The 27,632-nt window shown below is 41.6% G+C and overlaps 1 protein-coding gene across 3 annotated transcripts in view; it reads right to left on the minus strand.

Moving 5' to 3' along the window:
* The window catches only part of LOC126175460 (protein disulfide-isomerase TMX3), a 352,285-nt gene that overhangs the window by 256,762 nt on the left and 67,891 nt on the right, over window positions 1–27,632 (minus strand). For all 3 annotated transcript variants that reach the window (XM_049922268.1, XM_049922267.1, XM_049922266.1), the window contains exon 5: window positions 3,234–3,417. In XM_049922268.1, the coding sequence (XP_049778225.1) occupies window positions 3,234–3,417 (184 nt within the window). The remainder of the gene's footprint in view (window positions 1–3,233; window positions 3,418–27,632) is intronic.

The raw sequence follows: 27,632 nt of genomic DNA on the forward strand, positions 1-27,632 counted from the left end.
AGTCTATTGACAAAGTCAGCAGAGTTGCGAACACGATGCACGCACTTCCCCACAAAAGGTCTCAGTAGAGGGGCAAGATGTATCGCCAAATCATATGTGGGGACTTCGATATTACTGACTATCGACTGTACAGAACCTTTTCTTTATGAATCTTCAGAAGACCAAATAACCTGGGTGTACAGAACCATGAGGTCTTAATGTTTTGGCCAATTCTTGCAGAAAAGAAAAATAATTCAGCAGTGCCAATGTTTTCCTTTCCACTTTCCTTGTGGGGTCTTTGTCAATCTTCCAACCCGTTGGTTCACTCAGAAAGTTATAATCTTCTGCTCATAAACCTCACATGGCAACAGCACAGTGGCATTTCCCTTACCTGCTGGTAAGATCACCAAGTGTGGATCTTCCTGTAGCTTTTGTGATGCGGCCCTTTCCATGGCAGAAATTTTGCTCTTCTGATGGGGGAGGCTTTTTTTTTAAGTGCACAACAAGTTTCATGTCTTATTTCTTCTGCAGCATCACTAGGAAGAGGTCTAACAGCTTTCTCAGCAGCACCAATAAAATCAGTCAGAGGCAGAACTCTTATCGTAGGGGTGAAGTTCAAGCCTTTCCCAAGCACAGACAGTGTTATGTTGCCCAAAACATTACCCATGAAATTGACCACGGAGTGTCAAAAGCTATCTTCTTGCGGTAATGTTGCCGATGGTGGCAAACTTTGAAAACTGTCTTGAAGTAGACTCCTCGTGGACCCAGTCCAACTTTGCCCAGGTCAGGTCATCGACCCATGCCGAGGAAGTGATGGCAGGCTGGATGCAATCTTCATACTCAGATGGAACACATGTTTCAATATGGCATCCAAGTCATGGCAAGTAAAACGGATCCTCTTCTTCACAAGTGCTAGGTTTGCCTAATGAGAACATTGGTTACTCTACACATCAGATTAGTACATTGCTGAGGAGGAAGAAATGTGCCCATCCACAATATGAAGAAGATAAGCTCTTTAAGTCCAGAGTGTTCGTTCCAAATGCTGCCAATCTTTCATCTAACGTAGGTAGGATCCTAAGGAAACATCAAGTTTAAGTAATCTTCCAGCCGCTGGTGAAGATCGGTGTCCTCCTCAGTTCGGTAAAGTACAATCTGGAATCTGCAGAAGGCCGGTATTTACAGAATTCCATGCCTGTGTGGCAAAGTGTACATAGGTCAGACAATACGCACAGTACACGAATGGTGTGTTGAACATGAACACCACACTTGCCTTTCACAGGCCACCAAGTTGGCCGTAGCGAAGCATTGTATTACCACTACGGATTATTCTGACACAAAAATCTTGACCCCAATGAAATGCTTTTAGGATTCATTAATTAAAGAATCTGTGGAAATACGTCCGGCACAAAATCTTATAAATCATTATGGTGGCTTTCAACTGGATAAGGCTTGGAACCCTGTGATACCTCTAATTTCTTCTAAGAGAAAACATTTTATTAGTAATGACATTTCTGGTGACATCTGATGTTTGTTTTTAGTGACATGACTGCGCCTTCCGATAGGAAGTGGACATGTAGTTTCATCTTTACGCTTGCACCTGCATGCCACAGATGGAGCAGTACTTGCAAAGGACGCGGATTTTGATAGGGACTCTCCTATGACAGCCATCATGCCAATTTTTGCTATAAAGCTCACACCTCAACTAGCAGTCTCCAGTAGTAGACACTCAGCAGAAGATGGCTGGATGGTTGTCTGGCGAAATAGCGAGACCAGAAGTCAACATGATTCGACTGCAATCCCGAAACTTCATTGAAAGGTGTGGACCTATTAGTATCAATGTCTCAGTGTTCTTTGTCAAGTGCTGCAGTGGTGGCACACATGCTATTATGTTTGCTTCAACTGTCCAGAAACCAACACCATCACAGACCACAATGGGCACATAAGCATCATGGCTGATGTGCTGATTGACAAAATGTAATGTTTCTGAACAAGTCCTACTTCAAATTGGCCCTATTATCACAGCCTCAAAACTGTTAGTGACCACAATCTGGAAGCCAGCTTCAGTTATCATCATAGCAGGCAGAAATCATCAAGTATGATGGACAGAAATCATCAAGTATGATGGCTTGCTGCAGCATTTGATGCAGCATGGCAATCTCAGCATAGCATACCCAGTGAATGCTGAGCAGTGACAAATACACCAATGAGTTTTTATAGCATAGTAAAACACTTCTCTTGGAAGTTCAACATGCTGCAATTATTTCAGCAGAACAACACACGCCTGTATGCAGTAAGGAGTGTACTAGCTTTCTGTGAAGAAAGATGGGTACAATTTCAGTTTAAACTTCCAAGTTGAAAGACTGCTGTCGATATATAAAACTATTCTATGATTATCCATCTCCAACTGCAAGAGAGATGTTCGGATACAAAACAGCAAGATGTCCACCACAGTTAGAGACAAAACAGAAATAAATAGTTTTATGTACTGACTACAGCTTGTCAACTTGGAAATTTTAATTGAAGAAAAAGGGAAAGTCTACATTGATGATGGGTACCACTGTTTTGCTGGCCTATGATTGCTTGGCACATCACTCATCAAACATGTTTGGGGTTTGGTTGGTTGGTAATAGTAATTACTATTGATGACTGAATGGCTATGGAGAGATTACCTCAGGGACATATTCAGGTCCTCTTTGATTTTACACTACGACATTTCAATCCCGACTGACATATGTGTAAGTTTCACACCACATTAAAGTCTTAAAGAAAGAAATTATATATAGTTCTGTAATCTTAATCATTTTTGTTTGTGTACCTAATCTACGATAAAAATTTATTTTGATCACATGTATTCTTTCTACTCCTGTAGTTTCCATAGTAATTATTATGACAATGCTGCTGATAACGGAACAGACTGGACTAGGACTGGACAAGGAATCTGTCACACACTTTTTGAAGGAACCATCATGTTATTCATCTGAAGCTCTGTAAGGTAATCCAGATTTCCAAATATGCTTGAATAAGGCACAAATTCCAGATATGTTGAATCAAGCAAGAAGAATCAAAAGCATTAAGTTCTGAAGCAATATAAATGTCTGTAATCAAGGAGACTTCAAGATAAATTAAAACACTGATGAACACACATTTTCAGGCCAATCACTGTGCAAAATGTATAATGTTATGCGTGAATAGCTTTAACTACTCATCACAACAAGTTAGAGTTGCAACAAAAATCAAAAACCAAAGCAACTCACCCACAAGTTTCCAATCATTTCTCCAATATAAAGGAAAAATAACGGTTTTGTCAGCTGCACTGTTTCCAAGCTCTCCAGTTTTGTCAGCTGTTGGACTGGTGGACCTGAGAGTCTAACTGCAAAATTGACTATTTCTTCTTTTGTTCTGTCACCTTTGAATGTGTGCTGAGCATCTCCCTTCAAACTGAAAAATAAAGGAGAAATCTGTGAGTTTCTGGACAAACTCCATCATTGCATCTCATTTTTTTCCAATTATCTGTGTAAAGAAACACTATTGCAACTTGGCTGGAACAGAGGCATCATTTAATTATGAGCAATGCAGCTTCATTTTGATGAAATATGATGAGTTACTGCCCCAAAAATCTGCATGTCATACCTCATTTTCACTTGATACCATGCCAGGGTTCTTCCAATAATCAAGTATATATGATTGTGTGCCTAACCCTTTAAAGGAACCACTTTTCACTATCAAAGGCTGTAAGCAACAGTTAAATCTACTACCTAGTTTCTGCACTGGGACAAGATGCATTTTTTATGTACAAGACTACAGTATTACATGCTCTTTTGCATCTCCCTCTTTCAACTAAAATCATTTTCACATTAATGTACCTGTACCACTCTCCAAAATTGATAGGGGTAGGAATGTCTCATGGCGAGGGGGGTGGGTGGGTGGGGGTGGGGTGGGGGGGGACGGAGAGGAGGGGTGCAAGCGTTTACAATCTGGAGATATGTGTAAACACATCAGGCAATACTACCCAAAGACTCATCTTAGACAATACACTGAAGAAAGCCAAGACTATATTTATAGCATTTGCAAATTTGAAGAAAGCTACTGTCTGGACTACACTTTCTGAAATTTTGAAGGTTGCAAGGATAAAATGCAGGAAGTGAAGCCTGCAATTATAAGAGTTGAAGGACATGTAAAGAAAGCAATGAGTTGAGAAGGAAGTGGGAGAGGATTGTAGCCTATACCCAACGTAAAACAATTTTTACACTGAGCAGGCAGAAAAGAGAAATTTGGAAAAGGAATTAAAATTCAGAGAGAAGAGAGATCTGCTGATGACATTTTAATTCCACCAGAGACGGCAAAAGACTTGGAACTGCAACTGAATGGAATGGCTAGAGTCTTGGAAGTAGATTGTAAGTAAAATAAGAGTAACAGAATGTAAATGAATTTAACAAGTTAATGCTGAGGGACTTACGAGGGCCGTTCAGAAAGTAACCTCCGGTTGATTTAAAAAAATACACCAAGTTAAATAAAAATATTTTAATATATACATCTTACAACTACATTTTTGCACTATTTTTCTACATAGTCTCCATAGCGATTGAGGCACTTATCGTATCTCTTCACAAGCTTTGAAATTCCTTCTGCATAAAAATCACCCGCTTGTGCCTGGAGCCAGCCTGTGACCGCATCTTTGAGCTCTTTGTCATCATCAAACCGCTGTGACCCGAGCCATTTCTTCAAATGCATGAAGAGGTGATAATCACTTGGCGCCAGGTCTGGGCTGTAAGGTGGATGGTTGATAACGTCCCACTTGAAGGACTCAAGAAGGGCCGTTGTTCTGCGAGCAGAGTGAGGACGGGCGTTATCGTGCAAAAAAACGATACCGGAAGTCAGCATACCACGGCGTTTGTTCTGTATAGCCCGTCGTAACTTTTTTATTGTTTCACAGTACACGTCTTGATTAATGGTCATACCACGTTCCATGAATTCAACCAACAACACCCCTTTGGCATCCCAAAACACCGTTGCCATCAGTTTTCTGGCAGAAAAATCTTGCGAAGCTTTTCTTGGTTTGGTAGGCGAATTTGAATGTGCCCACATCTTTGATTGTTCTTTTGTCTCAGGGTTCACGTACTTAATCCAGGTTTCGTCACCGGTCATGATTCTGTTTAACAATGGTTCTCCTTCGTCCTCATAACGTGACAAAGTCTAATGCAGAGGCCATTCTTTGAGTTTTGTGGTGGTCGGTAAGAATTTTGGGCACCCATCGTGCACAGAACTTACGGTAACCCAATCTTGCTGTCACTATCTCGTACAAGAGAGTCTTAGAAATCTGTGGAAAACCAGTAGACAACTCCGACATTGAGAAACGTCGATTTTCACGAACTTTTGCATCAACTGTCTGAACGAGTTCGTCAGTCACCAATGATGGTCTACCACTCCTCTCTTCATCATGAACGTTTTCTCGTCCACTTTTAAATAAACGTACCCATTCACGGACAACTCCTTCACTCATAACTCTTGGTCCGTACACGGCACAAAGTTCACGATGAATAGCTGCTGCAGAATATCCTTTGGCTGTAAAAAACCTTATGACAGCACGCACTTCACATTTGGCGGGGTTTTCTATTGCAGCACACATTTCAAACTGCCACAAAAACTAAACTAGCGCAGGTACGACGTTCACTCGACCACGGCTTGATGCCGACTGACCTGTTGAGTGCGTGAACGCACAGATGGCGTCGCTACTCCCCCCACAACCCGCACTGTGACCGATCGGAGGTTACTTTCTGAACCGCCCTCGTATATTTGAGACGTAGCAGGTAACTTTTACTATTTGACTAAAAATAAATGTATTTCTGAAAAAGAGGAATTTGTTAACATCCAATATTAATTTGCCAGGAGGTATTTTCTGACAGTATTGGCATGGAGTAGAGCCTTGTACAGAAGTAAAACACTGATAATAAGCACTTCAGAAAAGAAGAGAATAAATGCTTTTGAAATACTGTGCTACAGAAGACTGCTTCAAATTAGATGGGTTGATCAAAACTTAATGAGGCAGTAATGAGTAAAATTTGAGAGAAAAGAAATTTATGACAACTTGACTAAAAGAATGGATCGGTTTATATGACACATCCTAATCAATCAAGGAATAGTTAAATTGATAATGGACAGAAGCGAATGTGTGTGGGTGTATGTGAGAGGGGGAGGGGAAGTCTGATCTAATCACGAATATTGTAAGAAGGATCAAATGGATAGTCGCTATAGGTTGCAGTAGCTGCTTAAAGATTGCTAAGGGTAGGCTTGTGTGGAGAGCTACATCAGATCTGTCTGTGGACCGAAGACGACAACATATCATGAACAGTAATGGTTCTGTAATCCATTCCCTTGGGGTAGAGCCACAAAAACCTTTACTGCTAAAAATTTAATCCACTTAAGAACCAAGCCTTGCATGTCATTAGTGTTAATTTTTTGATTAGCTCTGAGGAAGAAACTCTGTAATACATCCCGCAACAAAATAACAAGAAATGCTGAAAATGTCTCAATATACTCAGTTTGGGGTAAAAATCTAGCTATATTCACATGTCTTTATTAGACATCTAGCAAGTAGCAGTGGAATTTCGATTTTACATTCTCCGATTTTACGTTTTTTGGAAACTGCACCATAAATTCGTAGTCCATGTGAAAAAACAGTAAAGTTCAATGCTAAAAATTCCCTGTTTTCACATTTCTTTCTAGTAAAGTTTCTTACTCAACATTTCGCTTGAGTTCGTCCAGTTTTCTTGCTATTGGCATTTGATGTGACTGAACAAGTTACAAGTAGGGGGGGAAAAAAAAAAAGGAATCCACAATCGGTATTGCCAACGCAACTCGCAACGTTTAGCTTCACCATGCAATGATGATGGTTCGACTACATTATGCACTACTTTTCTGCAGAAACTGACGTAATTGTGATGTGGTGGCACTGTGAAAGCAACCAGGAATGAAGCGATCAATTTTTCGATTGCTATAGCGTGAAGTTGATGTTAATGGCAGTTAATGTTAGTCGCAGGAGAATCTCAGTTGTAGCAAGAACTCTTTGGGTAATATGTGTGTGGTTGCGCATAGTGTGAAATATTTATGACAAAGAAGAATATTTTATTGCATCATTTCACATGCAGCAATTTAAGCTGTCCTCTTAGGTTCCTGCCTAACCACACACTAGGAAATTGCCACATATTAAGCTTATCCAATACGGATATTTTAGAACCTGCGACTGTTAATTGAATGTAAATACCTAAAAATGTTTGAAAAGTGGGTCATGGAATAATAAATAACGTTTCAGAAAAAAGTGACTGGTTGCAGTTTTTTGTATTTACATATAATCGCCACATATTTGGAAATAAACAGCGAAGTATTTGTGACACGAAACTATATGAATTTTATTGCTGCTCATTTCACTCTCAAGAATGTTAACTGTCCTGTTAGGTTTCTGCGTAATCACTCACTCTGAAATCACCAGACATCTAGAAATAAAACAGGCAAATATTTATTTCATCCTTCCTTCTCCAACAAGATAGAAATGTTTAATAACATCGACACTTGAAGAACATATCGTATTACGATCATAATGAATGTGATAACAACGCTAAGTTGAAAAAATATTGGCCTGCAAACAAACCTCTGACTCAGCTAACCATGACGTTATCAATTATGCTACAGCTTACTCATCTGAATTTTGCATTGTACATTATTTATTATAAATATCTCTTGAAGCCTTATGTTGTTGATGCTGTATTAACTGACATTTTCTTTGAAACGGTATACTGCACTCATTGTCACACACTATGAAAGATGTGAATAATCAAAGTGCACACAGTTCACACAGGGGTCATTCACAAGCGCACACTAAAGTCAATAGTCAAAAGCCCACTAGTGATGTCACCACTGCAAAAAGTACTGTGAAGTGGCTTCCACACTACCACTCCTAAGGTGTTTCCCATTTGTTTCCAACTTTGTTTCTTGTGTCTGTTTCTGTCAACACTGGCAGCACACATTTCTCAGTGTATTCGCAACGTCTGCAGTGCTGTTTGTTATATTGTTTTCATATTGTCTGCCATATCACATGTGGAGATGAAGAAACTGTATTACGTGCTGCTGCACTGTTAGTACTCAAAGGATCACGCACACAAAATGAAAGATTTGGACAAGAAGAGAATAGAAGCTTTTGAAATGTGGTGCTACAGAAGAATGCTGAAGATTAGATGGGTAGATCACATAACTAATGAGGAAGTATTGAATAGGATTGGGGAGAAGAGAAGTTTGTGGCACAACTTGACCAGAAGAAGGGATCGGTTGGTGGGACATGTTCTGAGGCATCAAGGAATCACCAATTTAGTATTGGAGGGCAGCGTGGAGGGTAAAAATCATAGGGGGAGACCGAGAGATGAATACACTAAGCAGATTCAGAAGGATGTAGGTTGCAGTAGGTACTGGGAGATGAAGAAGCTTGCACAGGATAGAGTAGCATGGAGAGCTGCATCAAACCAGTCGCAGGACTGAAGACCACAACAACAACAACATACCAATTACATATTTTTTGCTCGTACTTTGGGGGTTTTAACATTTTCCTTGATTCTGCATTTCCCTCAATTTTACGGTTTTTACATCTGGATCACACAAAAACATAACATGGGGCTCTCACTGTATTTAGCTCTGTAATTAGAACTATTACAGAGAGGAGTTTAGCTGTTATGGAGTACAACAGAAGTCAACAAAAGGTACTGAAATCAGTGGTTGAATGTTACATGCTTTAATAAAAGAGCTGTAAGACAGATCCCGAGATTTACATCCTATTTGAAAATTTGTGTGTTATTTACACTGTCCATACCCTCAAATAAAGCCAGATAAGCCAACATGACCTTGCTATGCAGGTACTATGAACAGCTAAAAGCAAGGGGAAACTGCAGCCATTACATTTCCAAAGTAAATGCAATTCAATGAGGATGGCGTGGCATTCTCCTGAGTAAAATATTCCTGCATTCTGATGTCTGCATTGTGATTTCAGAAGTTTTATTTTTTTTAACCATGTCAAATTTTGGGCCACTGGGCCCTTTTCTTTTTTTACACCCAAGCACGCATTCTACATATTTCATATTACATTCATTATAACACGTGTTATGACATGTCTTACATGCAGTATAATGAAATCAAACATTTAACAATAACTGTGACATGAATACTGGAATCAGTAGTAGCTATAGCAGTGGAAAAAAATAGTTGATATTCATTCATGCACAGTAAAACAACAAAGACAAACTACAGGCAGGTACATTTAGTGAGGGAACTGGCAACAGTCAACATGAGAGCAGGGGTAGAAGAGGAACAGAATTATTTATTTAGCATATGGCAATACCAACTGAGGTGCAACTAATGTACACTGATTGACAAAAGTAAAGGGATACTGACTTGCACATATGCAAATGGCAGTAGTATTGCGTTCACAAGGTATAAAAGAGCACTGCATCGGTGGAGCTTTCACCTTGCCCAGGTGGTTCATGTGAAAAGGTTTCCAACACATTTGGCTACACAACTAGAATTAACAGATTTTGAATGTGGAATGGTAGTTGGAGATAGATGCATGAGACACACCATGTCAGAAATTGCTAGGGAAGTCAATATTCTGAGATTCACAATGTCAAGAGAGTGTGGAGAATGTGAACTTTCAGGCATTACCTCTCACCACTGACATCACAGTGGCCAACGGCCTTCACTTAATGACCGAGAGCATCAGTGTTTGCGTAGAGTTGTCAGTGCTAACAGACAAGCAATACTGCATGAAATAACCACAAAAACCAAAGTGGGACATGTAACAAACATATCTGTTAGGACACTGCACCAAAATTTGGAGTTAATGGGCTATGGCAGCCAACAATCGACACGACTGCCTTTGCTAACAGCAAGATCACAACTGCAGCGCACCTCTCCTGCAGTCGTGACCATATCAGTTGGACCCTAGACGACTGGAAAACCATGACCTGGTCAGATCTACATCTACATTTACATTGACACTCTGCAAGCCACAGTACAATGCGTGGCTGAAGGTAACCTGTACCACTACTAGTCATTTCCTTTCCTGTTCCACTCACAAATAGAGCGAGGGAAAAACAACTGTCTATGTGTCTCCATATGAGCCCTAATTTCTCGTATCTTTTTTTGCTGGTCCTTACGCACAATGTGTGTTGTCGGCAGTCAGTTTCAAACGATGGTTCTCTAAATTTTCTTAATATATTTTCTCAAAAGGAACGTCACTTTCCCTCCAGGGATTCCTATTTGAGTTCCGGAAGCATCTCCATTACACTTATGTGTTGTTCAAACCTACCAGTGACAAATCTAGCAGCATGCCGCTGGATTGCTTCAATTTCTTCCTTCAATCCATTCTGGTATGGATCCCAAACACTCAAGCAGTACTCAAGAATAGGTCACACCAGCATCCTATACGCTGTTTCCTTTACAGCTGAACCACTCTTTTCTAAAATTCTCCCAATAAACCAAAGTCGACCATTCACCTTCCCTACCACAGGTCTCAAATGCTTGTTCCATCTCTTACTGCTTTGCAATATTACACCCAGATATTTAAATGACTTTACTGTGTCAAGCAGGACAGTAGTAATACTGAATCCGAACATTATAGGTTTGTTCTTCCTTCTCATCCTCATTAACTTATATTTCTTCACATGTAGGGCTACCTGCAATTCATCACACCAACTGGAAATTTTGTCTAAATCATCTCTTATCTTCCTACAGTCACTCAACTTCTACACCTTACGGTACACCATGGCATAATCAGCAAACAACTGCAGATTGCTGCCCACCCTATCCAGCAAATCGTTTACGTATGTGGAGAACAACAGTAGTCACACTTGCCTAGGGCACTTCTGATGATACCCTTGTCTCTGACAAACACTTGCCATCAAGGACAATATACTGGGTTCTATTTTTTAAGAAGTCTTTGATCCCCTCACATCTGCAAACTTATTCCATATGCTTGTACCTTTGTTGACAGCTGCAGTGGGGCACTGTGTCAAATGCTTTCCGGAAATCTAGAAATACGGAATCTAGCCTGTTGCCCTTCGTCCGTAGTTTGCAACATATCATGTGGAAACAGTGCAAGCTGAGTTTTTCATAAGCGATGCTTTATAAAACCATGCTGACTCATGGACATAAGCTTCTCAGTCTCAAGAAAATTTATTATATCTGAACTGAGAATATGTTCAATGATTCTGCTGCAGATAGAAGTTAGAGATATTGGTCCATACTTTTACCCTTCTTATTAACTGGAGTCAACTGCGCCTTTTTCCAGTCACTTGAGACTTTGTGCTGGGTGAGAGACTCATGATAAATGCAAGCTAGGTAAGGGGCCACTGCTTTAGAGTACTAAGATTGAACTGGGATTCCATCTGGACCTGGTGATTTATTTACTTTCAAATCTTTCATTTGTTTCTCTACACCGGGGGTGCTGAAGTCATCCATCAGGAGTCTGTCCGGTGTTCAAATAACAATATGTTTGTATGATTTTTCTGTATGAACAATTTCTTGAATGTGAAATTTAAAACTTTGGATTTCATTTTGCCATCTTCAACTGCCACATTAGACTGCTCAACAAGGGACTGAATAGAAGCCTTAGACCCACTTAACATTTTTACCTAAGGCCAGGATTTCCTCGAGTTCTCTGCTAGATCTTTTGCTAAGGTGCGACGGTGGTAGTAGTTGTATGTTTTGCGCATAGAGCTTTTCATAGATGCAAGAATCTCTACTAGACTTCTCTCATCGTCATTTGTGCGTCCCCTTTTGAACTTGCCAAGTGCAACAGCCTCTGCTTCCTCAGCATTGAATTTCGTTATTAAACCACGGTGGGTCTTTTCTATTCTTTATCCACCTACTAGGCACATAACTCTCCAGACCACAATTTACAATCTGCTTAAGCTTTGCCCATATTTCCTCTACATACATCTTATAGGAGCCAAGTGATGCCAATTCACTGTCTAAGTGAGATACTAATAACTGTATGATACTAATAACTGTATCTGCTCTATCTAGCAGAAACACTCTCCTATCCTTCTTCACTGCTTTATTAAGTTTCATAATCATAGTTGTTATAAAATCATAGTAGTTATAATGACTTATGATCACTAATTCCCTTTACTATACTGACTTTGTTGATAAGGTCCAGCCTATTTGTAGCTACAAGGTCTAAGTTCCATTGAGTGTGCGCTGCCAAGCTAGCTGCTCAAGACAGCATTCAAAAGTATTTCGCACGAGTCTGTCTGTACCCTCACAATAAATCGATAGACATTCCAGTGTGTACTGATTGCATGATCTGGGAATTTTTGCATTATTGACCCTAGACTTTCTTGAATGAATTTAGAACTGTCACAGCACAATCGGGTGGCCATAAAAACATACAACAATTAACATGGTTTCACCTGCATGACCATATAACTGCACTGTCACACTGAACTTCGGCCTCACTAGAGAGAATGTTTTAGTCAACTGCAATGAACACTTCCCCACTGCCCCCTCCTATGGTCTCTAACCAGTCTTTCCAATATATGTTCCACGACTCACTGAATATCTCAGAGCTCCCATTTTGGGTTTCAGCCAGCTATCGGTCCCAAGAATAATTTGAGTGCGATAACTTTCCTCAGGGGGGCAGTAAATTCAGGAAATTTATTACGAATATTTTGACAGTTTAGTGATAAAATTATGACAGTCAAAGTGTCTTTATCCTGAATGCCGTTTGACATCCCTTGCTACATATCAACTGGCGAATGTTCATGAGAGCACCTCAAACTACTGCCTAGCCTAAAAAACCCTCAATGTGCACTCCACAAGCACTCTGCTACCTGAGTAACTGCTTCCTTGGTGTGGTGCACCCCTGACCTAATAAGGGGAGTCCTGCAAATTCACACATAATAAGGTCTGGCAATCTGCAGCTGAGACTGTCACAGGGTTTATGAAGCCTTTCGTTGACACCCTCCACTCGGCTCCAAACCAAAGGACCCCGGTCACCTCTGGGAACAAAGTTGCAAATTGCAAGCTCTGCTTGCATCCCACACGTGAGGCCAGCAGTCCTCACCATCTCTGCCTCAGAACCCATGTGACAGGTGTCGGCGCTGACATGAGCCATAACTTGCAGATGACTACACCCTGCACACTCAATAGCTGCAGGCTGCCACCTCCACATCTTGGAAAGGGGCCCCCAGGAGACGTACCGAGTGCACATTGGCTTTTTTCCAGCCCTAAATGCTATCTGCCTAAGGGGCTCCATAACGCGCCTAACATTGGAGCTCTCAATAACTAGCAAACCCCTCCCCACATGTGCCTGCTCGGATCCTGCTGAAGAAGCGGCCACCTGTCCATTCATAGGGTGAATGCGCAAGACCTGGGGGCAAGTCTCTACATTGGTCCTCCGCCTCGAGCAGGGTGAATACATTACCACCTACCACTCACCATGCGGTGAGGGCAGATCCACCGAATTGGGTGCACCAGAAGGTGCCTCATGAGGTGCCTCAGAAGCAGAGCCCATGGGCAAAACAAGTGACACCTGAGGTGTCCCATGCAACACACCACACACTCCACCACCACTCGCTCCAGGAGGCAGCAGCAGCCTGAAGGAGACTGACTGTTGCCAAAAGGTCATTCAGTTGTTCGTGAACTGCGGCCAGCTCCGTCTGCATTCACACACATCCTAGTCATCCTAGCAAGACTAAAAAAAGTATTAAACTATAAAACCAGTCAGAATTCTAGCTATGTAACTTGCTTCCCTCTTGATTTGTCACCTACGAATGCTGATGCATTAATGAGCTATGTAGCTGTCTGTTCAGTGATGAACTACTGTGCGACAGACTGAATGAATTTTTACACTTACAAAAACATGAGGTTAACCTCTTAAACATAAAAACATGCACAAAATTTAATAAATATACTAGTATGGAAATACAGAAAAAGATGAACACTTAACTTGCCACGCTGTAGCAGTATATCAGTTGACAGCTGGAACCTAGTACTGATTTCAGTTGGTAAGAGCTGATAGCAGAATTTGAGTGTGGTGCAGACCCCACGAAGCCCTGGACACAAACTGTCAACAAGGCATTGTGCAAGCTGGTGATGGTTCCATAATGGTGTGCACTGTGTTCACACAGAATGGACTGGGATCTCTGGTCTAACTGAACCAATCATTGACTGGAAATGATTATGTTCAGCTAATTGGAAACCATCTGCAACCATACTTGAACTTCATGTTCCCAAACAATGATGGAATTTTAATGACAATGCACAATGTTGCCAGCCCACAATTGTTCATGACTAATTTGAAGAACATTGTGGACAATTCGATGAATGACCTAGCCACCCAGATCACCCGACATGAATCCCATCAACCATTTATGGGACATATCAAGACATCACTTTGTGCACAAAATCCTGCACCTACAACACTTTTCCAATTATAAACAGCTATGGAGGCAGCAAGGCTCAGTATTTTTTCAGGGGACTTCCAACAACTTGTTGAGTCCATGCCATGTCAAGTTGCTGCACACACCACGCAAAAGGAGGTCCAACACAATAATAGGAGGTATCCCATGAAACGAATAATTTTACAGAATAAATAGAACTAAAATACAGAACTACAGATTAAAATCTAGCTTTTCAATCCATTAAAGGGCTGCCTCTGTCACATCAAAGTAGTCTTCTAGATTTCCAGGTAAGCTCATTAGCTACAGCTTGTTGCAATGTGTTTGATGGTCTGACATTCATTGCCACAGTCACACTGAGAAGATGAAGCCACACCCCATTGGTGGAGGCTTTCTGCACAGATTGTGTTCCAAGCATGTCACAGTAATTCCATAGCATTCCAAGCATGTCACAGTAATACCATGGCGATCAGCCTTTTGAGAGGTCTCATGAGAGTCTGATATTCCTCACTGGTAATGCTATTTGACATTTCTGACTTCCCATTCATGTTGAAATCCACTGCTTGCAGTGATTCTGCCAATATGATGTGTGATCACCTGAGTTTTAATTGGCTCATTCCAAATGTAGGCACATGAGTGTGGGAATTTTAATTAATTTTTAATATTCCTTGAGAAGGACACACTATCTCCACAGATCTGGCAGTACAATGTGGCTTCGAGTTGGTAACCTGTGATGACGAGAACACCTGGTGGTGGACTTTAACATTAAAGGTAACATTTAGCTATGCATTGGTCATTCTGTTGTCAAGATGAGAGCAACTAGCTTCCGTCTTCGCTGGATTTGGTTTTAACCTCCACTTTTTGAAGAAGTATCAGCTTTAAGATGTCTTGAGTGGCCATGGCCAAATAATCCACATGAACTCCCTTTACTCTGTTGGGGGGAGACCACATATATCCAAGTTGAATAGAATTGGTACCAAAATAAACTCTGGGGAAGAGAATAGTGACAGAACATCAGTTATGACGAGAAGAGAAAAGGAAAGACAGTGAAGTGACTGACTGAGAAGCCTAACAGAGAGGATGTGGGTACTTTGCTGTATTATTTGGCACAGAGAATTGACCATATATGTCACTTTTTAGAGAAAAGCTGAGTTGGAAAAATTAAGTGCTTCCACCTAATTTTAATGCAACAGGACATTCAACAACTGTGCACAGGGAGCTTTGTAGCTTATTCCGGGGGAAGATAACAGCAACAGAGGAATTTGTGAGTATTTTTGTTAAATGTATAGGCGCCGTTACGATATTAAGTACATGAGACCTTGTGATACTATTATAACAGGTACTTTATCTATGATATGAGATAATGGGGGTGGATATGCTCTGAGGACCCAGGTAGTGGAGTGTACTAGACAATTAACTTGTTTGACCACAACCAAACTAACTGGGTGTATGAAACACTGGCATGGTAACTAGATGGACACTGCTAGTGTAGGACACATAAGCATTCATTGTTTGTTTTCTCTGTCTAAAGTTTTCATTAACAATACTGAGAAAAGGAAAGTTGCTACTCACCATATAGCAGAGATGCTGAGCCACAAATAGGCACAACAAAAAGACTGTCACAAATACAGCTTTCGGTCAGTAGGGCCTTCGTGAAAATTAGATGACAAACACACACACACACACACACACACACACACACACACACACACACACACACACATGCAAATGCAACTCACACATACATGGTTGCAGTCTCAGGCAACTGAGGCTCCAATGTGAGTAGCAGCACCATTGCATGACAGGAGTGGTGACTGGGTGGGGGTAAGGAGGAGGCTGGGGTGGGGTGGGGATGGGGAGGGATAGTACGGTAGGGGTGACAACAGTGACATGCTGTTGGAGAGTGCGCAGGGATGAAGTGGAAAGAGGTTAGGGCAGCTATGTGCAGTAGGGTGGTTAGATGGAGGGATGGAGGGCAGCGGAGAGGTGGGGGATAGCGGAAATGGACAGAAGTAAAAACACTGGGTGCAATGGAGGAATAAGGGCTGTTTAGTGTTGAAATGGGGACAGAGAAGGGGCTGGATGGGAGAGAACAATGATTAGCAAAGGTTCAGGCCAGGAGGGATACGGGAACGTAGGATATATTGCAGGGGAAAGTTCGCACCAGTGCAATTCAGAAAAGTTGGTGTTGGTGGGAAGGATCCATATGGCACAGGCTGTGAAGCAGTCATTGAAATGAAGGATGTCATATTTGGCAGTGCGCTCAGCAACAGGGTGGTCCACTTGTTTCTTGGCCACAGTTTGTCAGTGGCTATTCACGCAGTCAGACAGCTTGTTGGTTGTCAAGCCTACATAGAATGCAGCACAGTGGTTGCAGCTTAGCTTGTAGATCACATGACTGGTTTCACTGGTAGCCCTGCGTTTGATGCGATAGGTGATGTTTGTGAGTGGACTGGAGTAGGTGGTGGTGGGAGGATGTATGGGACAGGTCTTGCACCTAGGTATATAACAGAGGTATGAGCCATGAGGTAAGGGGTTTGGAGCAGGGGTTGTGTAGGGATGGACATTTCTCATTTCAGGGCAGAGCAAGGGGTGGTCAGAACCCTGGCGGAGAATGTAATTCAGCTGCTTTAGTCCTGGGTGGTACTGAGTTACGAGGCGAATGGTCCTCTGTGGCTGGACGGTGGGACTGTGAGGTGGTGGAAACTGGAAAGATAAGGCATGGGAGATTTTGTTTTTGTACAAGGTTGGGAGGATATTTATGGTTTGTGACGGCTTCTGTGAGACCCTCAGTATATTTCAAGAGGGACCGCTCGTCCTGCAGATGTGATGGCCATGGGTGGCTAGGCTGTATGGAAGGGGCTTCTTGGTATGGGATGGGTGGCAGCTGTCAAAGTGGAAGTATTGCTGGCAGTTAGTAGGTTGGATATGGATGGAGGTACTGATGTAGCCGTCTTTGAGGGGGAGGTCAACATCTATTAAGATGGCTTGTTGGGTCGGGTAGGACAAGGTGAAGCAAATGAGGGAGAAGTAGTTGAGGTTCTGGGAGGACTGTGGATAGGGTGGCCTCACCCTCACCCTCAATCCAAATTGAAAAGATGTCATCAACGAATCTGAACCATGTGAGGGGTTTAGGATTCTGGGTGTTTAAGAAGGATTCCTCTAGATGGCCCATGAACAGGTTGGCATAGGAGGATGCCACAAAGGTGCCCGTAGCCATACCCTGGATTTGTTTGTTGGTAATGTCTTTTTTTGGTTGTTCCTACCTGTGACTCAGCACCGCCGCTATACAGTGAGTAGCAACTTTTCGTTTCAAAATACTGTTACATTCCATACTGCAATTTCCATTGTTTAAAGTTTTCATTACTTGTACTGTATTAAATTCAGTGGTAATAGTAATGTTTCAGTATAACCAGTGATTGTGTATGTTTCAAATTCTGTGGAATGCGTACTGAAACATCTCGAGCGCATAGAAACTAGCAGGTATCTTCCTTCACAAGGTGACATCATTTTCTACCCATACTGCCAAAATGAACAAAAGGTAATTGTTGATAGAATTCAAAACTACCAAATTTTACAGTCTGTAAGACATTTTTTTCTCTGAAAAATTGTCTTTAAAATGCTGATGCATCTTATACTCGAAATTAAGATAAAAATGTCCTGTGTTTGATTTAAAACTCCTGCCAGTCTTAAAAAGGCCATATATTTGATGCTGTGGGAAACCACTCTCTATCTGGCAACACTAGATTAAACTGGCAGCAGCAGTGCACCAATGCGAGGAACCTGAGTTTCGGAGATTCACAAGCCTGCTTCCAAAAAATAAAAATAAAAAATAATAATTCTCAAACACAGAACACTGCCTAGCCTATGATGTGTCATTGTAGGTCTATGGTGTCTAGAGTTGAAAGTGATTTGCGTTATCAGTAACAGTACAATATTTTTGTTAGTAGCTAGTTTCGTAACGGACAAAAATAAAAGGTATTCATATGATGTGGGCTATAAGTGAAAGTAATAACATATACAGAAGAACATAAAAACATAGCACTTCAGTGGCATTTCAGCTGTCCAACTGAAAAAAACCATTTGCGACGAGAGAGAGCGAGAGAGGGGGGGGGGGGGGGGGGGGGGGGGGGGAAGACTACATGTGCAAATAGAGGATTTAATGCAGAATGGTAAAAACCAGACGATCATGTAATGAAATGGATTCAAGGACACCACCAAAATGGCACTGGAATTTATTAAAAATGATTCAAATGCACACTCCTAAGCTAGCACTATACCACTGGCACTAGCTTATGTGTGTGTGTGTGAAGCAGACTTAAAGCGTGGAGTTAATTTGTGCTAAAGGTCTATGAAGCCTCATGGACTTAGCGTGCAAACCAAACCAGAATTCTGACATTTGATGTGCCATGTAACAGAACTGTTGAAATGAAAGGTGCTAAAACTGTAACTATAAACCGACCGACAACAGCTTTCGCATCCCGCAACTACCCTCCCGACCTGGTACAGAAGCAAATAACCAGAGCCACTTCCTCATCCTCTCAAACCCAGAACCTCCCACAGAAGAACCACAAAAGTGCCCCACTTGTGACAGGATACTTTCCGGGACTGGATCAGATTCTGAATGTGGCTCTCCAGCAGGGATACGACTTCCTCAAATCCTGCCCTGAAATGAGATCCATCCTTCATGAAATCCTCCCCACTCCACCAAGAGTGTCTTTCCGCCGTCCACCTAACCTTCGTAACCTCTTAGTTCATCCCTATGAAATCCCCAAACCACCTTCCCTACCCTCTGGCTCCTACCCTTGTAACTGCCCCCGGTGTAAAACCTGTCCCATGCACCCTCCCACCACCACCTACTCCAGTCCTGTAACCCGGAAGGTGTACACGATCAAAGGCAGAGCCACGTGCGAAAGCACCCACGTGATCTACCAACTGACCTGCCTACACTGTGATGCATTCTATGTGGGAATGACCAGCAACAAACTGTCCATTCGCATGAATGGACACAGGCAGACAGTGTTTGTTGGTAATGAGGATTACCCTGTGGCTAAACATGCCTTGGTGCACGGCCAGCACATCTTGGCGCAGTGTTACACCGTCCGGGTTATCTGGATACTTCCCACTAACACCAACCTATCCGAACTCCGGAGATGGGAACTTGCTCTTCAATATATCCTCTCTTCCCGTTATCCACCAGGGCTCAATCTCCGCTAATTTCAAGTTGCCGCCACTCATACCTCACCTGTCATTCAACAACATCTTTGCCTCTGCACTTCTGCCTCGACTGACATCTCTGCCCAAATTCTTTGCCTTTACAAATGTCTGCTTGTGTCTGTATATGTGTGGATGGATATGTGTGTGTGTGCGCGCGAGTGTATACCCGTCCTTTTTTCCCCCTAAGGTAAGTCTTTCCGCTCCCGGGACTGGAATGACTCCTTACCCTCTCCCTTAAAACCCACATCCTTTCGTCTTTCCCTCTCCTTCCCTCTTTCCTGATGAGGCAACAGTTTGTTGTGAAAGCTTGAATTTTGTGTGTATGTTTGTGTTCATTTGTGTGTCTGTCGACCTGCCAGCACTTTCATTTGGTAAGTCACATCATCTTTGTTTTTAGATATAACTATAAAAACAAGTAAACACGAAAAAATGCACTACACTGTTGTCCTTTCATGTTGTACTGACAGTGCTAAACTTAATCCAATGATGATTTTCAAGTGCAAAACAATGCGAAATCCTTCTGAAATACCATCGGGTGTTGTTGCTCTCGCACATGACAAGGGTCGGATGGATGAGACAGGTATGAAATTATTGATTAACAAAATGTTGGAGAGAAGGAAAGGTGCTTTATTGAAGAAGTGGTCTCTTCTTGTGCTAGACCAGAAATACAGAGACAGAGAAATACAGAGCTTGCTGTTATTCCAGGAGGACTTACCTCAACTGCAAGCACTTTATGTCTCAATAAATAAAACATTTAAGTGTTATGAGAGAGGAATGGAACAAATGGATGTGAGATGAAACCCAACATGAATTCACGCCAAAGGGAGCTTTAAAATTACCCAGAATCAAACAACTGTGTCAGTGGATACAAGTCATGTTCTAGAGTGAGAGGAGACATTATTGTTAAATCTTTCAAGAAGTGTTGCATAAGTAGCCCTCTCAATAGCAGTGAAGACTATCTTCTATATGAAGAGGACGATGATGACAATGGAGAGGAGGAGGAGGAGGAGGAGGAGGAGGAGGAGGAGGGAAGTTCAAATGACAATTTTCAGGGATTTTAAAGGTCAGTTTGGTTTTATAAACTAAGTTTTTTTTTTTTTTTTAGTCTAGCATTGCATATAATAATAAAAATGGTAAACATGTTAGTTTTTAAAAAGCTGCTTAAAAATTAAGGTGCACCTTGTAGTCTGGAAAATAAGGTAATTAATTTCTCATGGAATACTAAAATTACTTGGAACTTCAGATTTAGTTTAAATCCCAGGTATGCATTCAAATGAACACTGAAGATAGTCATTCTTCGAGTTTGGCACTTAAGTGAAACGAAGACATTATATTTAAATTGACAGAGACCATGCATTGATATAACATATAAACAAAATGAAGACACAAGATACTTACAGGACACAACCAACAAGGTATCACTGACACACAAGGAGGCCAACAGCATGCCCAAAACTGAGTCTTCCAGAACTCCAGAGAAAACATGCTTCCATGGCAAAATTTCATCCTCAAAGAAAATGTGCTGCTGCCTATTTCTGAAGCAGTCATCAGAAAATAAAAATCTGGCTTTAAATAGATCGGAACACTGAATACTAGATCCCATAGTCAAATAATTACTTTACAGAACTTGTAAAGAGAAATTTATAGCTTGAATTTACATATAATTGTAATAAGTAAAGTGTGGTGGCAGAAAGAATGGGATTTCTGGTCAGTTGAGCAGACTTTTTGGCACAAAAACACATAGTTGTAACACAGAAGGCATTCAAACAATGAACAAGAAAATAGGAACACAAATGAAATACTATGAACAGTTCAGTGAATAATTTATCAAAGCCAAGACAGACACAAAGGAATAACCCATCACAGTAGAATAAGTATACATGACTACTAGGTATGCAGGGAGTGAATAGATTGAATAAGAACTGTATGATAAAAGAAATTATTCAGGAGATTAAGAGAGACAAAAATTTGATTGTGACAGGTGACAGAACTTCTACAACGACAACAATGACAATCATCATTATTTTGGATGTGGGGTCTCAAGAGCAAGGTCATTGGCACCCTCACAAAGCATCATCAGTATGTCATTCTTAACAGGGGACGAAGGCTAGAACTCTATAGTATAGGAAGAAATAGAAATAAAAATAGCAGTAGAACATGGACTGAGAAAAAGAATTGAAAGGGGAAGCTATCTGGTAGGATTCTGCACAGAACACATTTTAAGTATGTAAACATTTGCTTTAAGAATAATGAAAGCAGACTGCATATGTGAGAGAGACCTGAGACACTGAAAGATTTCAAATTAGGAAGAGAGATAAAGAAACAAGTATTAAAGAGCGAACTATTTCCAGCAACAGATATGGACTATCATAATTTATATGTTTCGAGATGTTAATTATCTGGGACATGGAAACCTGCAACAACCAGAGATTGTTGAGGGTTTTTATCTTATTTGTAATACATTCCTCTCTGGGGGACACCATCCTGAAGTAGCACTGTCAGTGAGGGTGGAGGGGTTTGTGTGTTCGTGTGAAGCTGCGGGCTATGCAGGCTGTGGGAACCTACGATTGGTAAGGTCTTGGCCGATGGACCGGACTAAGTGTGTCCCACAACGACCTGTCATTCCACATCCATACCTTGTTCTTTTCCAACTCCTCAATACCCAAACCAAGGTGTGAAGCGATCCATGCCGAGGGGGGCATGGCACATGGAAAGATGTCTCATGAATGGAGCCTGTAATATACCTAATATACAAAGACTTAATGAAAACTTTGATTCCCTGACATCGTGTAGTACAATACCTCACTTTAAAATGATTGGTATTGTGGTGATTCGTGAATTTCATAGAAATGACACTAGATTGGAGACTAATTAGCAGACACTATTGCAAAATAAAACAAACAACACTGTATTTTAACAAACTGTTGCATTCATTGTAGTAATGGGAAAGACTTGAATTAGTAAAAATGGTAGGAATAAAATAAATGGTATTAATCACCAACTGTAATTATTCAAATAATTGGACTTTTACAAATGTAGTTTACTCATTCAAGAAGTTATTCTGTCGCTTGCAAATGAAGGCACATTTTGTAAAGCGTAAATTTAGGATGAAAGCTGTAAAGAACATTCCGTCTTAACGACTTTATTAATTAAACTTGTATTGTCGTAACCAGATATATGCCTAATTATAAAATTCTAGGCATCTGTTACAAATTCTGTCAATCAAAACCTCCTTCGTTTTACCCTCTTAGCTTCAATTATTGTTAGGAATGTGAGTCGTCGTGTAATTAGTGTGTATTAATTAATTTTGCGAATTTCATTATTTTACTCATATTTAGATGGAATTTTCACATTTAAAAACACTTTCACATTATAAATTTCACATATTATTCAATTCTGTAATTTTAGACGTATTATTCTGTGTAATCAGAACATCTTAGCTTTGGAACTTTTAATTGTAAATATGATTAAAAATTTGTTTTCATTATCAAGTAATAATGGTCCAAGTGACCATCCATAATTTAGAATATATAAATAGGGAAGCAGCGAGGCTAGTGGATGGGTAATTTGAGCTGATATCTCGAAGTGTAACCTGTGTTAGTTACTTGAATATTATTTCACAAAGATTTAAAGTCATGAAAAAGTATGTTTCTTTATTTGTGAACCAGTCAGTTGTTTTACAAAGACATACTGTACAACTCTGCCTCTTTGCAATGTCATGATGGATTTGATCAGCTGTTACGAACGGAAGAATAAATGTTTAAAAACTGGGGCCGATCACTTTCACTGTAAACCACACACTTCATGAAGATCCAGGCAATCTACAAATATTTCAGTTATGTGGAGAAAAATTTCATTTTAACCTTCAACTTATGATTCTAGATAACATCAGATGACATGCACTTTTGATACGTCAGTTCATCTGTCTTCGAAGTTTTGAGGATTACCTTACCGACGAGTAGACAATAATTAAGTAGAAGTGTTAAAAGCCTCAGGGATACCTGGTGACCTCCCTGAGTAATTAGCCTTGCACTGCGTGGGATTTGCTTGGTGTTGACCGATTAGATCCCAACTCTTGTGGGACCAAAATGGAAAATGGACACGACAGAAAATAGCAATACTGAGTGGCAAGTTGAGACCTCAGACACCCAAACATCGGAGCTGGAACCCAAGAAAAATATCCCCTCAGTTGAACAGAGGGACAGACCTGTCCAGGAAGAGGGAATGGTGACTAAGAAGTTGGACCAGATTAAGATCAAAGACTTGCCTGGGGCTCAGGGGAGGAAACTTCTTAGAGAACAAAAGCTAAAGGAAGGAAAAGAGTGGCTTCCTAAACAAAATTGGAGGGAACTAAAAGGGCTTGAGCCCAAGACCTCCAAGGAAAGACTGTCCCAGGGTGAAGGGTATGTACAAACCCCTTCTACATCGAGAACAGGCAGTGAGAGGACAATGGAGGAATCTAAGACTCCCATTTCTCAGGATAAGCGTATACATAAAAAGCCGAGGCAAGAAATAGGGAAACAGACCTATAGTACTGCAGTCTCAGTTTTTAGGATGGCAGTTATCCAGTAGGGCTATCCACCGATCAAATCACCTTGCAGCAGGAGGAGTTTGTGCAGATGTCTCTCTTTGAGAAGACTGGGGGGGAGGGGCGGGGGGACGCCGGTCCAGGACCCAAATTCAAGAATGACTATCTGGATCATGGTGCTCTTATCTTTGATTGAGAAGGGGTGGGTACAGTGGACTGGCTTAAGGAAAAGGTGCCCCTAATATTACCATGGGAGGATGCAAAGCTGCTGTTACAGACAGTGGCTGAGCTCTTCAGGACCACAAAGATATTAATCTGGGTGCCAAAACTTTTTAAGGATTGCTCTCCAGAGACTCTGATTGAGAAAATAGGGTCTCAAAACCCAAAAGTCTCGACAGAGAATGGAAGGTAATAAACCGATAGGTTGTACCAAACAACCAAACCCATGTGGTGGAAGTCGGAGAGGAGTCCCTGGAGGCAATCCAGGAACATGACCTGAAATTATTCTTGGGGTTCTCGCAGGTTGCCGTCAGGGTAATAAAGGACATCACAAGTGACAATGGCTGCAAGATGGAAACTGAATGTGCTGCAGATAAATCTGCAGCACAATAAAGGGGCCACTGCTGCTCTGAGTCGTCCTCTGGGAAGATAAGTGGATGTGGTCCTGATTCAGGAACCCTATTTATATAAAGGGGGTTATCAGGTCTCAGTAGCACTGGAGGTAAGCTGGTTTATGCTAGAAATATGAGAAACTCCAGAACGTGCATTTATGTGAAAAATGGATTCCCCTTCATGCCAATGGTGGACTATTGTTCCAGGGACTTAGTGACTATCAGGATGCGACAACATGAGGAAGGTATGACGAGGGAGTTTGTAATGGCCTCGGCATACCTTCCTTACAAGGACAGTGCTCCTCCTCCTCAGGAGGTGAGGAGACTGACGGAAGCCTGTGCACAACAGGGCGACCAACTATTGATTGGATGCAATGCTAATGCCCACAACTTAGTGCAGAGCAGCACTGACACCAACAGTAGAGGTGAGTATCTTCCAGAATTTCTTCTAGCTGGTAACTAGAGATCCTCAATAGGGGGTAAGGAACCTACATTTAGCAATATAAGAAGGGGAGAGGCAATTGACATAACCTTTGGTTCCTTTCTGATGGATAGTTATGTCAAACAATGGCATGTGGCTTTAGAGCCACCCTCATCAGACCACGTGTATATTAAGTTCGAGGTTGAAATGGGCATTAGATAGACAATGTCCTATAGGAATCCCAGGAAAATGGACTGGGAGGCATATAGGAGGGACCTCGACTCAAGCCTATCAGAAGTCAGTACTTCAATAAGAAATCCACTACAGTTTGAGGAGGTAGCAGAGGCAGTGACGTCTGCCATCATGACCTCATACCATGAAAAGTGTTCAATCACCAAGAAGTGCACAAACAGGGATGTATTTTGGTGGAACAACAACCTGGAATCGCGGAGGAAACAGGTACGAAAACTGTTTAACCTTGTGAGAAGGAAAGGACAATGGGCAAAATATCGGGAGACCCTTGTCAAATACAATCTTGCAATTAAGCAAGCAAAGGAGGTGTCCTGGAAGGTATTCTGTGAGGAGGCAGAGTGTGCTGGTCTGGCAGGGTGCTGTTCACACCAGACTTCACAAAATCCTCACTAGGATGCCAACTAATCCAGGAGGAACTTTAAGGAAAGAGGATAGGGATTATACAAGGACAGCACATGAAACACTGCAACTACTCCTCAAGACTCATTTTCCTCAATGTACTCTGACAGAAAACATAGACCAGGATGAGATCCCTGTGGGATATCTGTTTTCCGGTATTTGAAGGGAGAATTAAGAATCTGCCAGAGAATGTGTTGACCACAGTAAAATCCAATGGGCAGTGGGAACATTCCAACCATTCAAGTCACCTGGCCCATATGGAATTTTTCCAGAGATCCTGCAACAAGCAGGAGTGAACTTAATAAGGTTCCTATGCAGATGACTTAGGGTTGGCGTAGCAGCAGGAATAATCATTCCTAACGTTTGGAGGGCAGTGAAAGTTGTCTTCATTCCAAAGCTAAGGAGAACTGATCATACCTAGGCCAAGGTTATGAGACCAATCAGTCTGTCCTCCTTTCTTCTTAAAACATTAGAAAAACTGGTCAATGCGCATCTTTGGGGTGGAGGTTAACCAACATTAATACCAACCAGGAAAATTGTGCGAAACTGCACTCCACTTTCAGGAAATAACCCTCTGCATCTTATTGGACATCGAAGGGGCTTTTAGCAACACAACCTTCAAAGGCAGCAGAGGTGCATGGCTTGGAGACCACCATTTGCAGGTGGATTAGAGCCATGATTAGTGGTAGAGAGGTAGAAGCCACCATGACGCAAGAAAAAATGGTAATCAACACCACCAGAGTTTGTCCACAAGAAGGGGTCCCGTCCCCTCTACTGTGGAACCTTGTGGTGAATGAACACATTGCATAATTCAATTCTAGACAGTACTTCTGCCAGGGCTCTGCAGATGATCTTGTTATGGTAATACTTGGCAAATTTTCAAGTACAGTCAGAGCTAAGGCACAAGGAGCATTGAACATTGTGCAAAATTGGTGAAGGAAACAGGATCTAAGGGTAAGTCCTACAAAGACTGTTGTAGCACCATTTACGAGGAAGCAGATCCAACACATATATTGGAATCTCAAGCTTCTCAATGAAACTACCAGTGAAGGGATAGTTAAATGTCTAGGAGCAACCCTGAATGAGAAACTACCGTGGGCCCCTTCCAAGGCAAAAGGTACTCTAATGAATACCAGGAGAGCTTGTGGTAAAAACTGGGGCTTAAGCCCCCAAGAGTATATGCTGGATATACACCATGGTAATAAGACCTATAATCACTTATGGGGCTACAGTGTTGTGAAAAAATGTAAAACAGCAGGTAGCTGCAAAGGAGCTTGCTAAGGTACAGAGATTGGCCTGCTTAGCCATTAAGGTGGAATTAGCAGCACACCCATTGCTGGGATGGAAACCCAGCTGGACATGCCCCGTTACACCTGTGGGTAAAGATGGAGGCAGCAGCTGGAGCACTCAAGTTAAAGACTGGCAAAAACTGGAACTCACTGGGGTATCCAGGATCTCTCACTAAAATACTGAGTGAGGCACACATTAGCTATGGTTGGGGAAATGCCAGTCAACTATATAATACGTCCAGGCTCCTTCAATAAGCCTTTCAATGTAGTAATTGGAAGTAGAGAGCCCTGGGAGAACAAATTTCGACACCATACTGGGGACATAGTCTGGTTCATTGACGGTTCGAAAACAGACCAGGCAACGTGTTGGGGCCAGGATGTGTGGGGTGCAGCCAATGCTGGAGAGTGCAATCTCTATAGGGAAGATGACCACAGTAGAAATATCTGCTATCAGGGTGTGTGTGGAGGAGAATTTGCGAAGGTGCTACAGAGTTTGTA

The sequence above is a fragment of the Schistocerca cancellata genome, chromosome 3 (assembly GCF_023864275.1).
Source record: "Schistocerca cancellata isolate TAMUIC-IGC-003103 chromosome 3, iqSchCanc2.1, whole genome shotgun sequence".
NCBI lineage: Eukaryota > Metazoa > Arthropoda > Insecta > Orthoptera > Acrididae > Schistocerca > Schistocerca cancellata.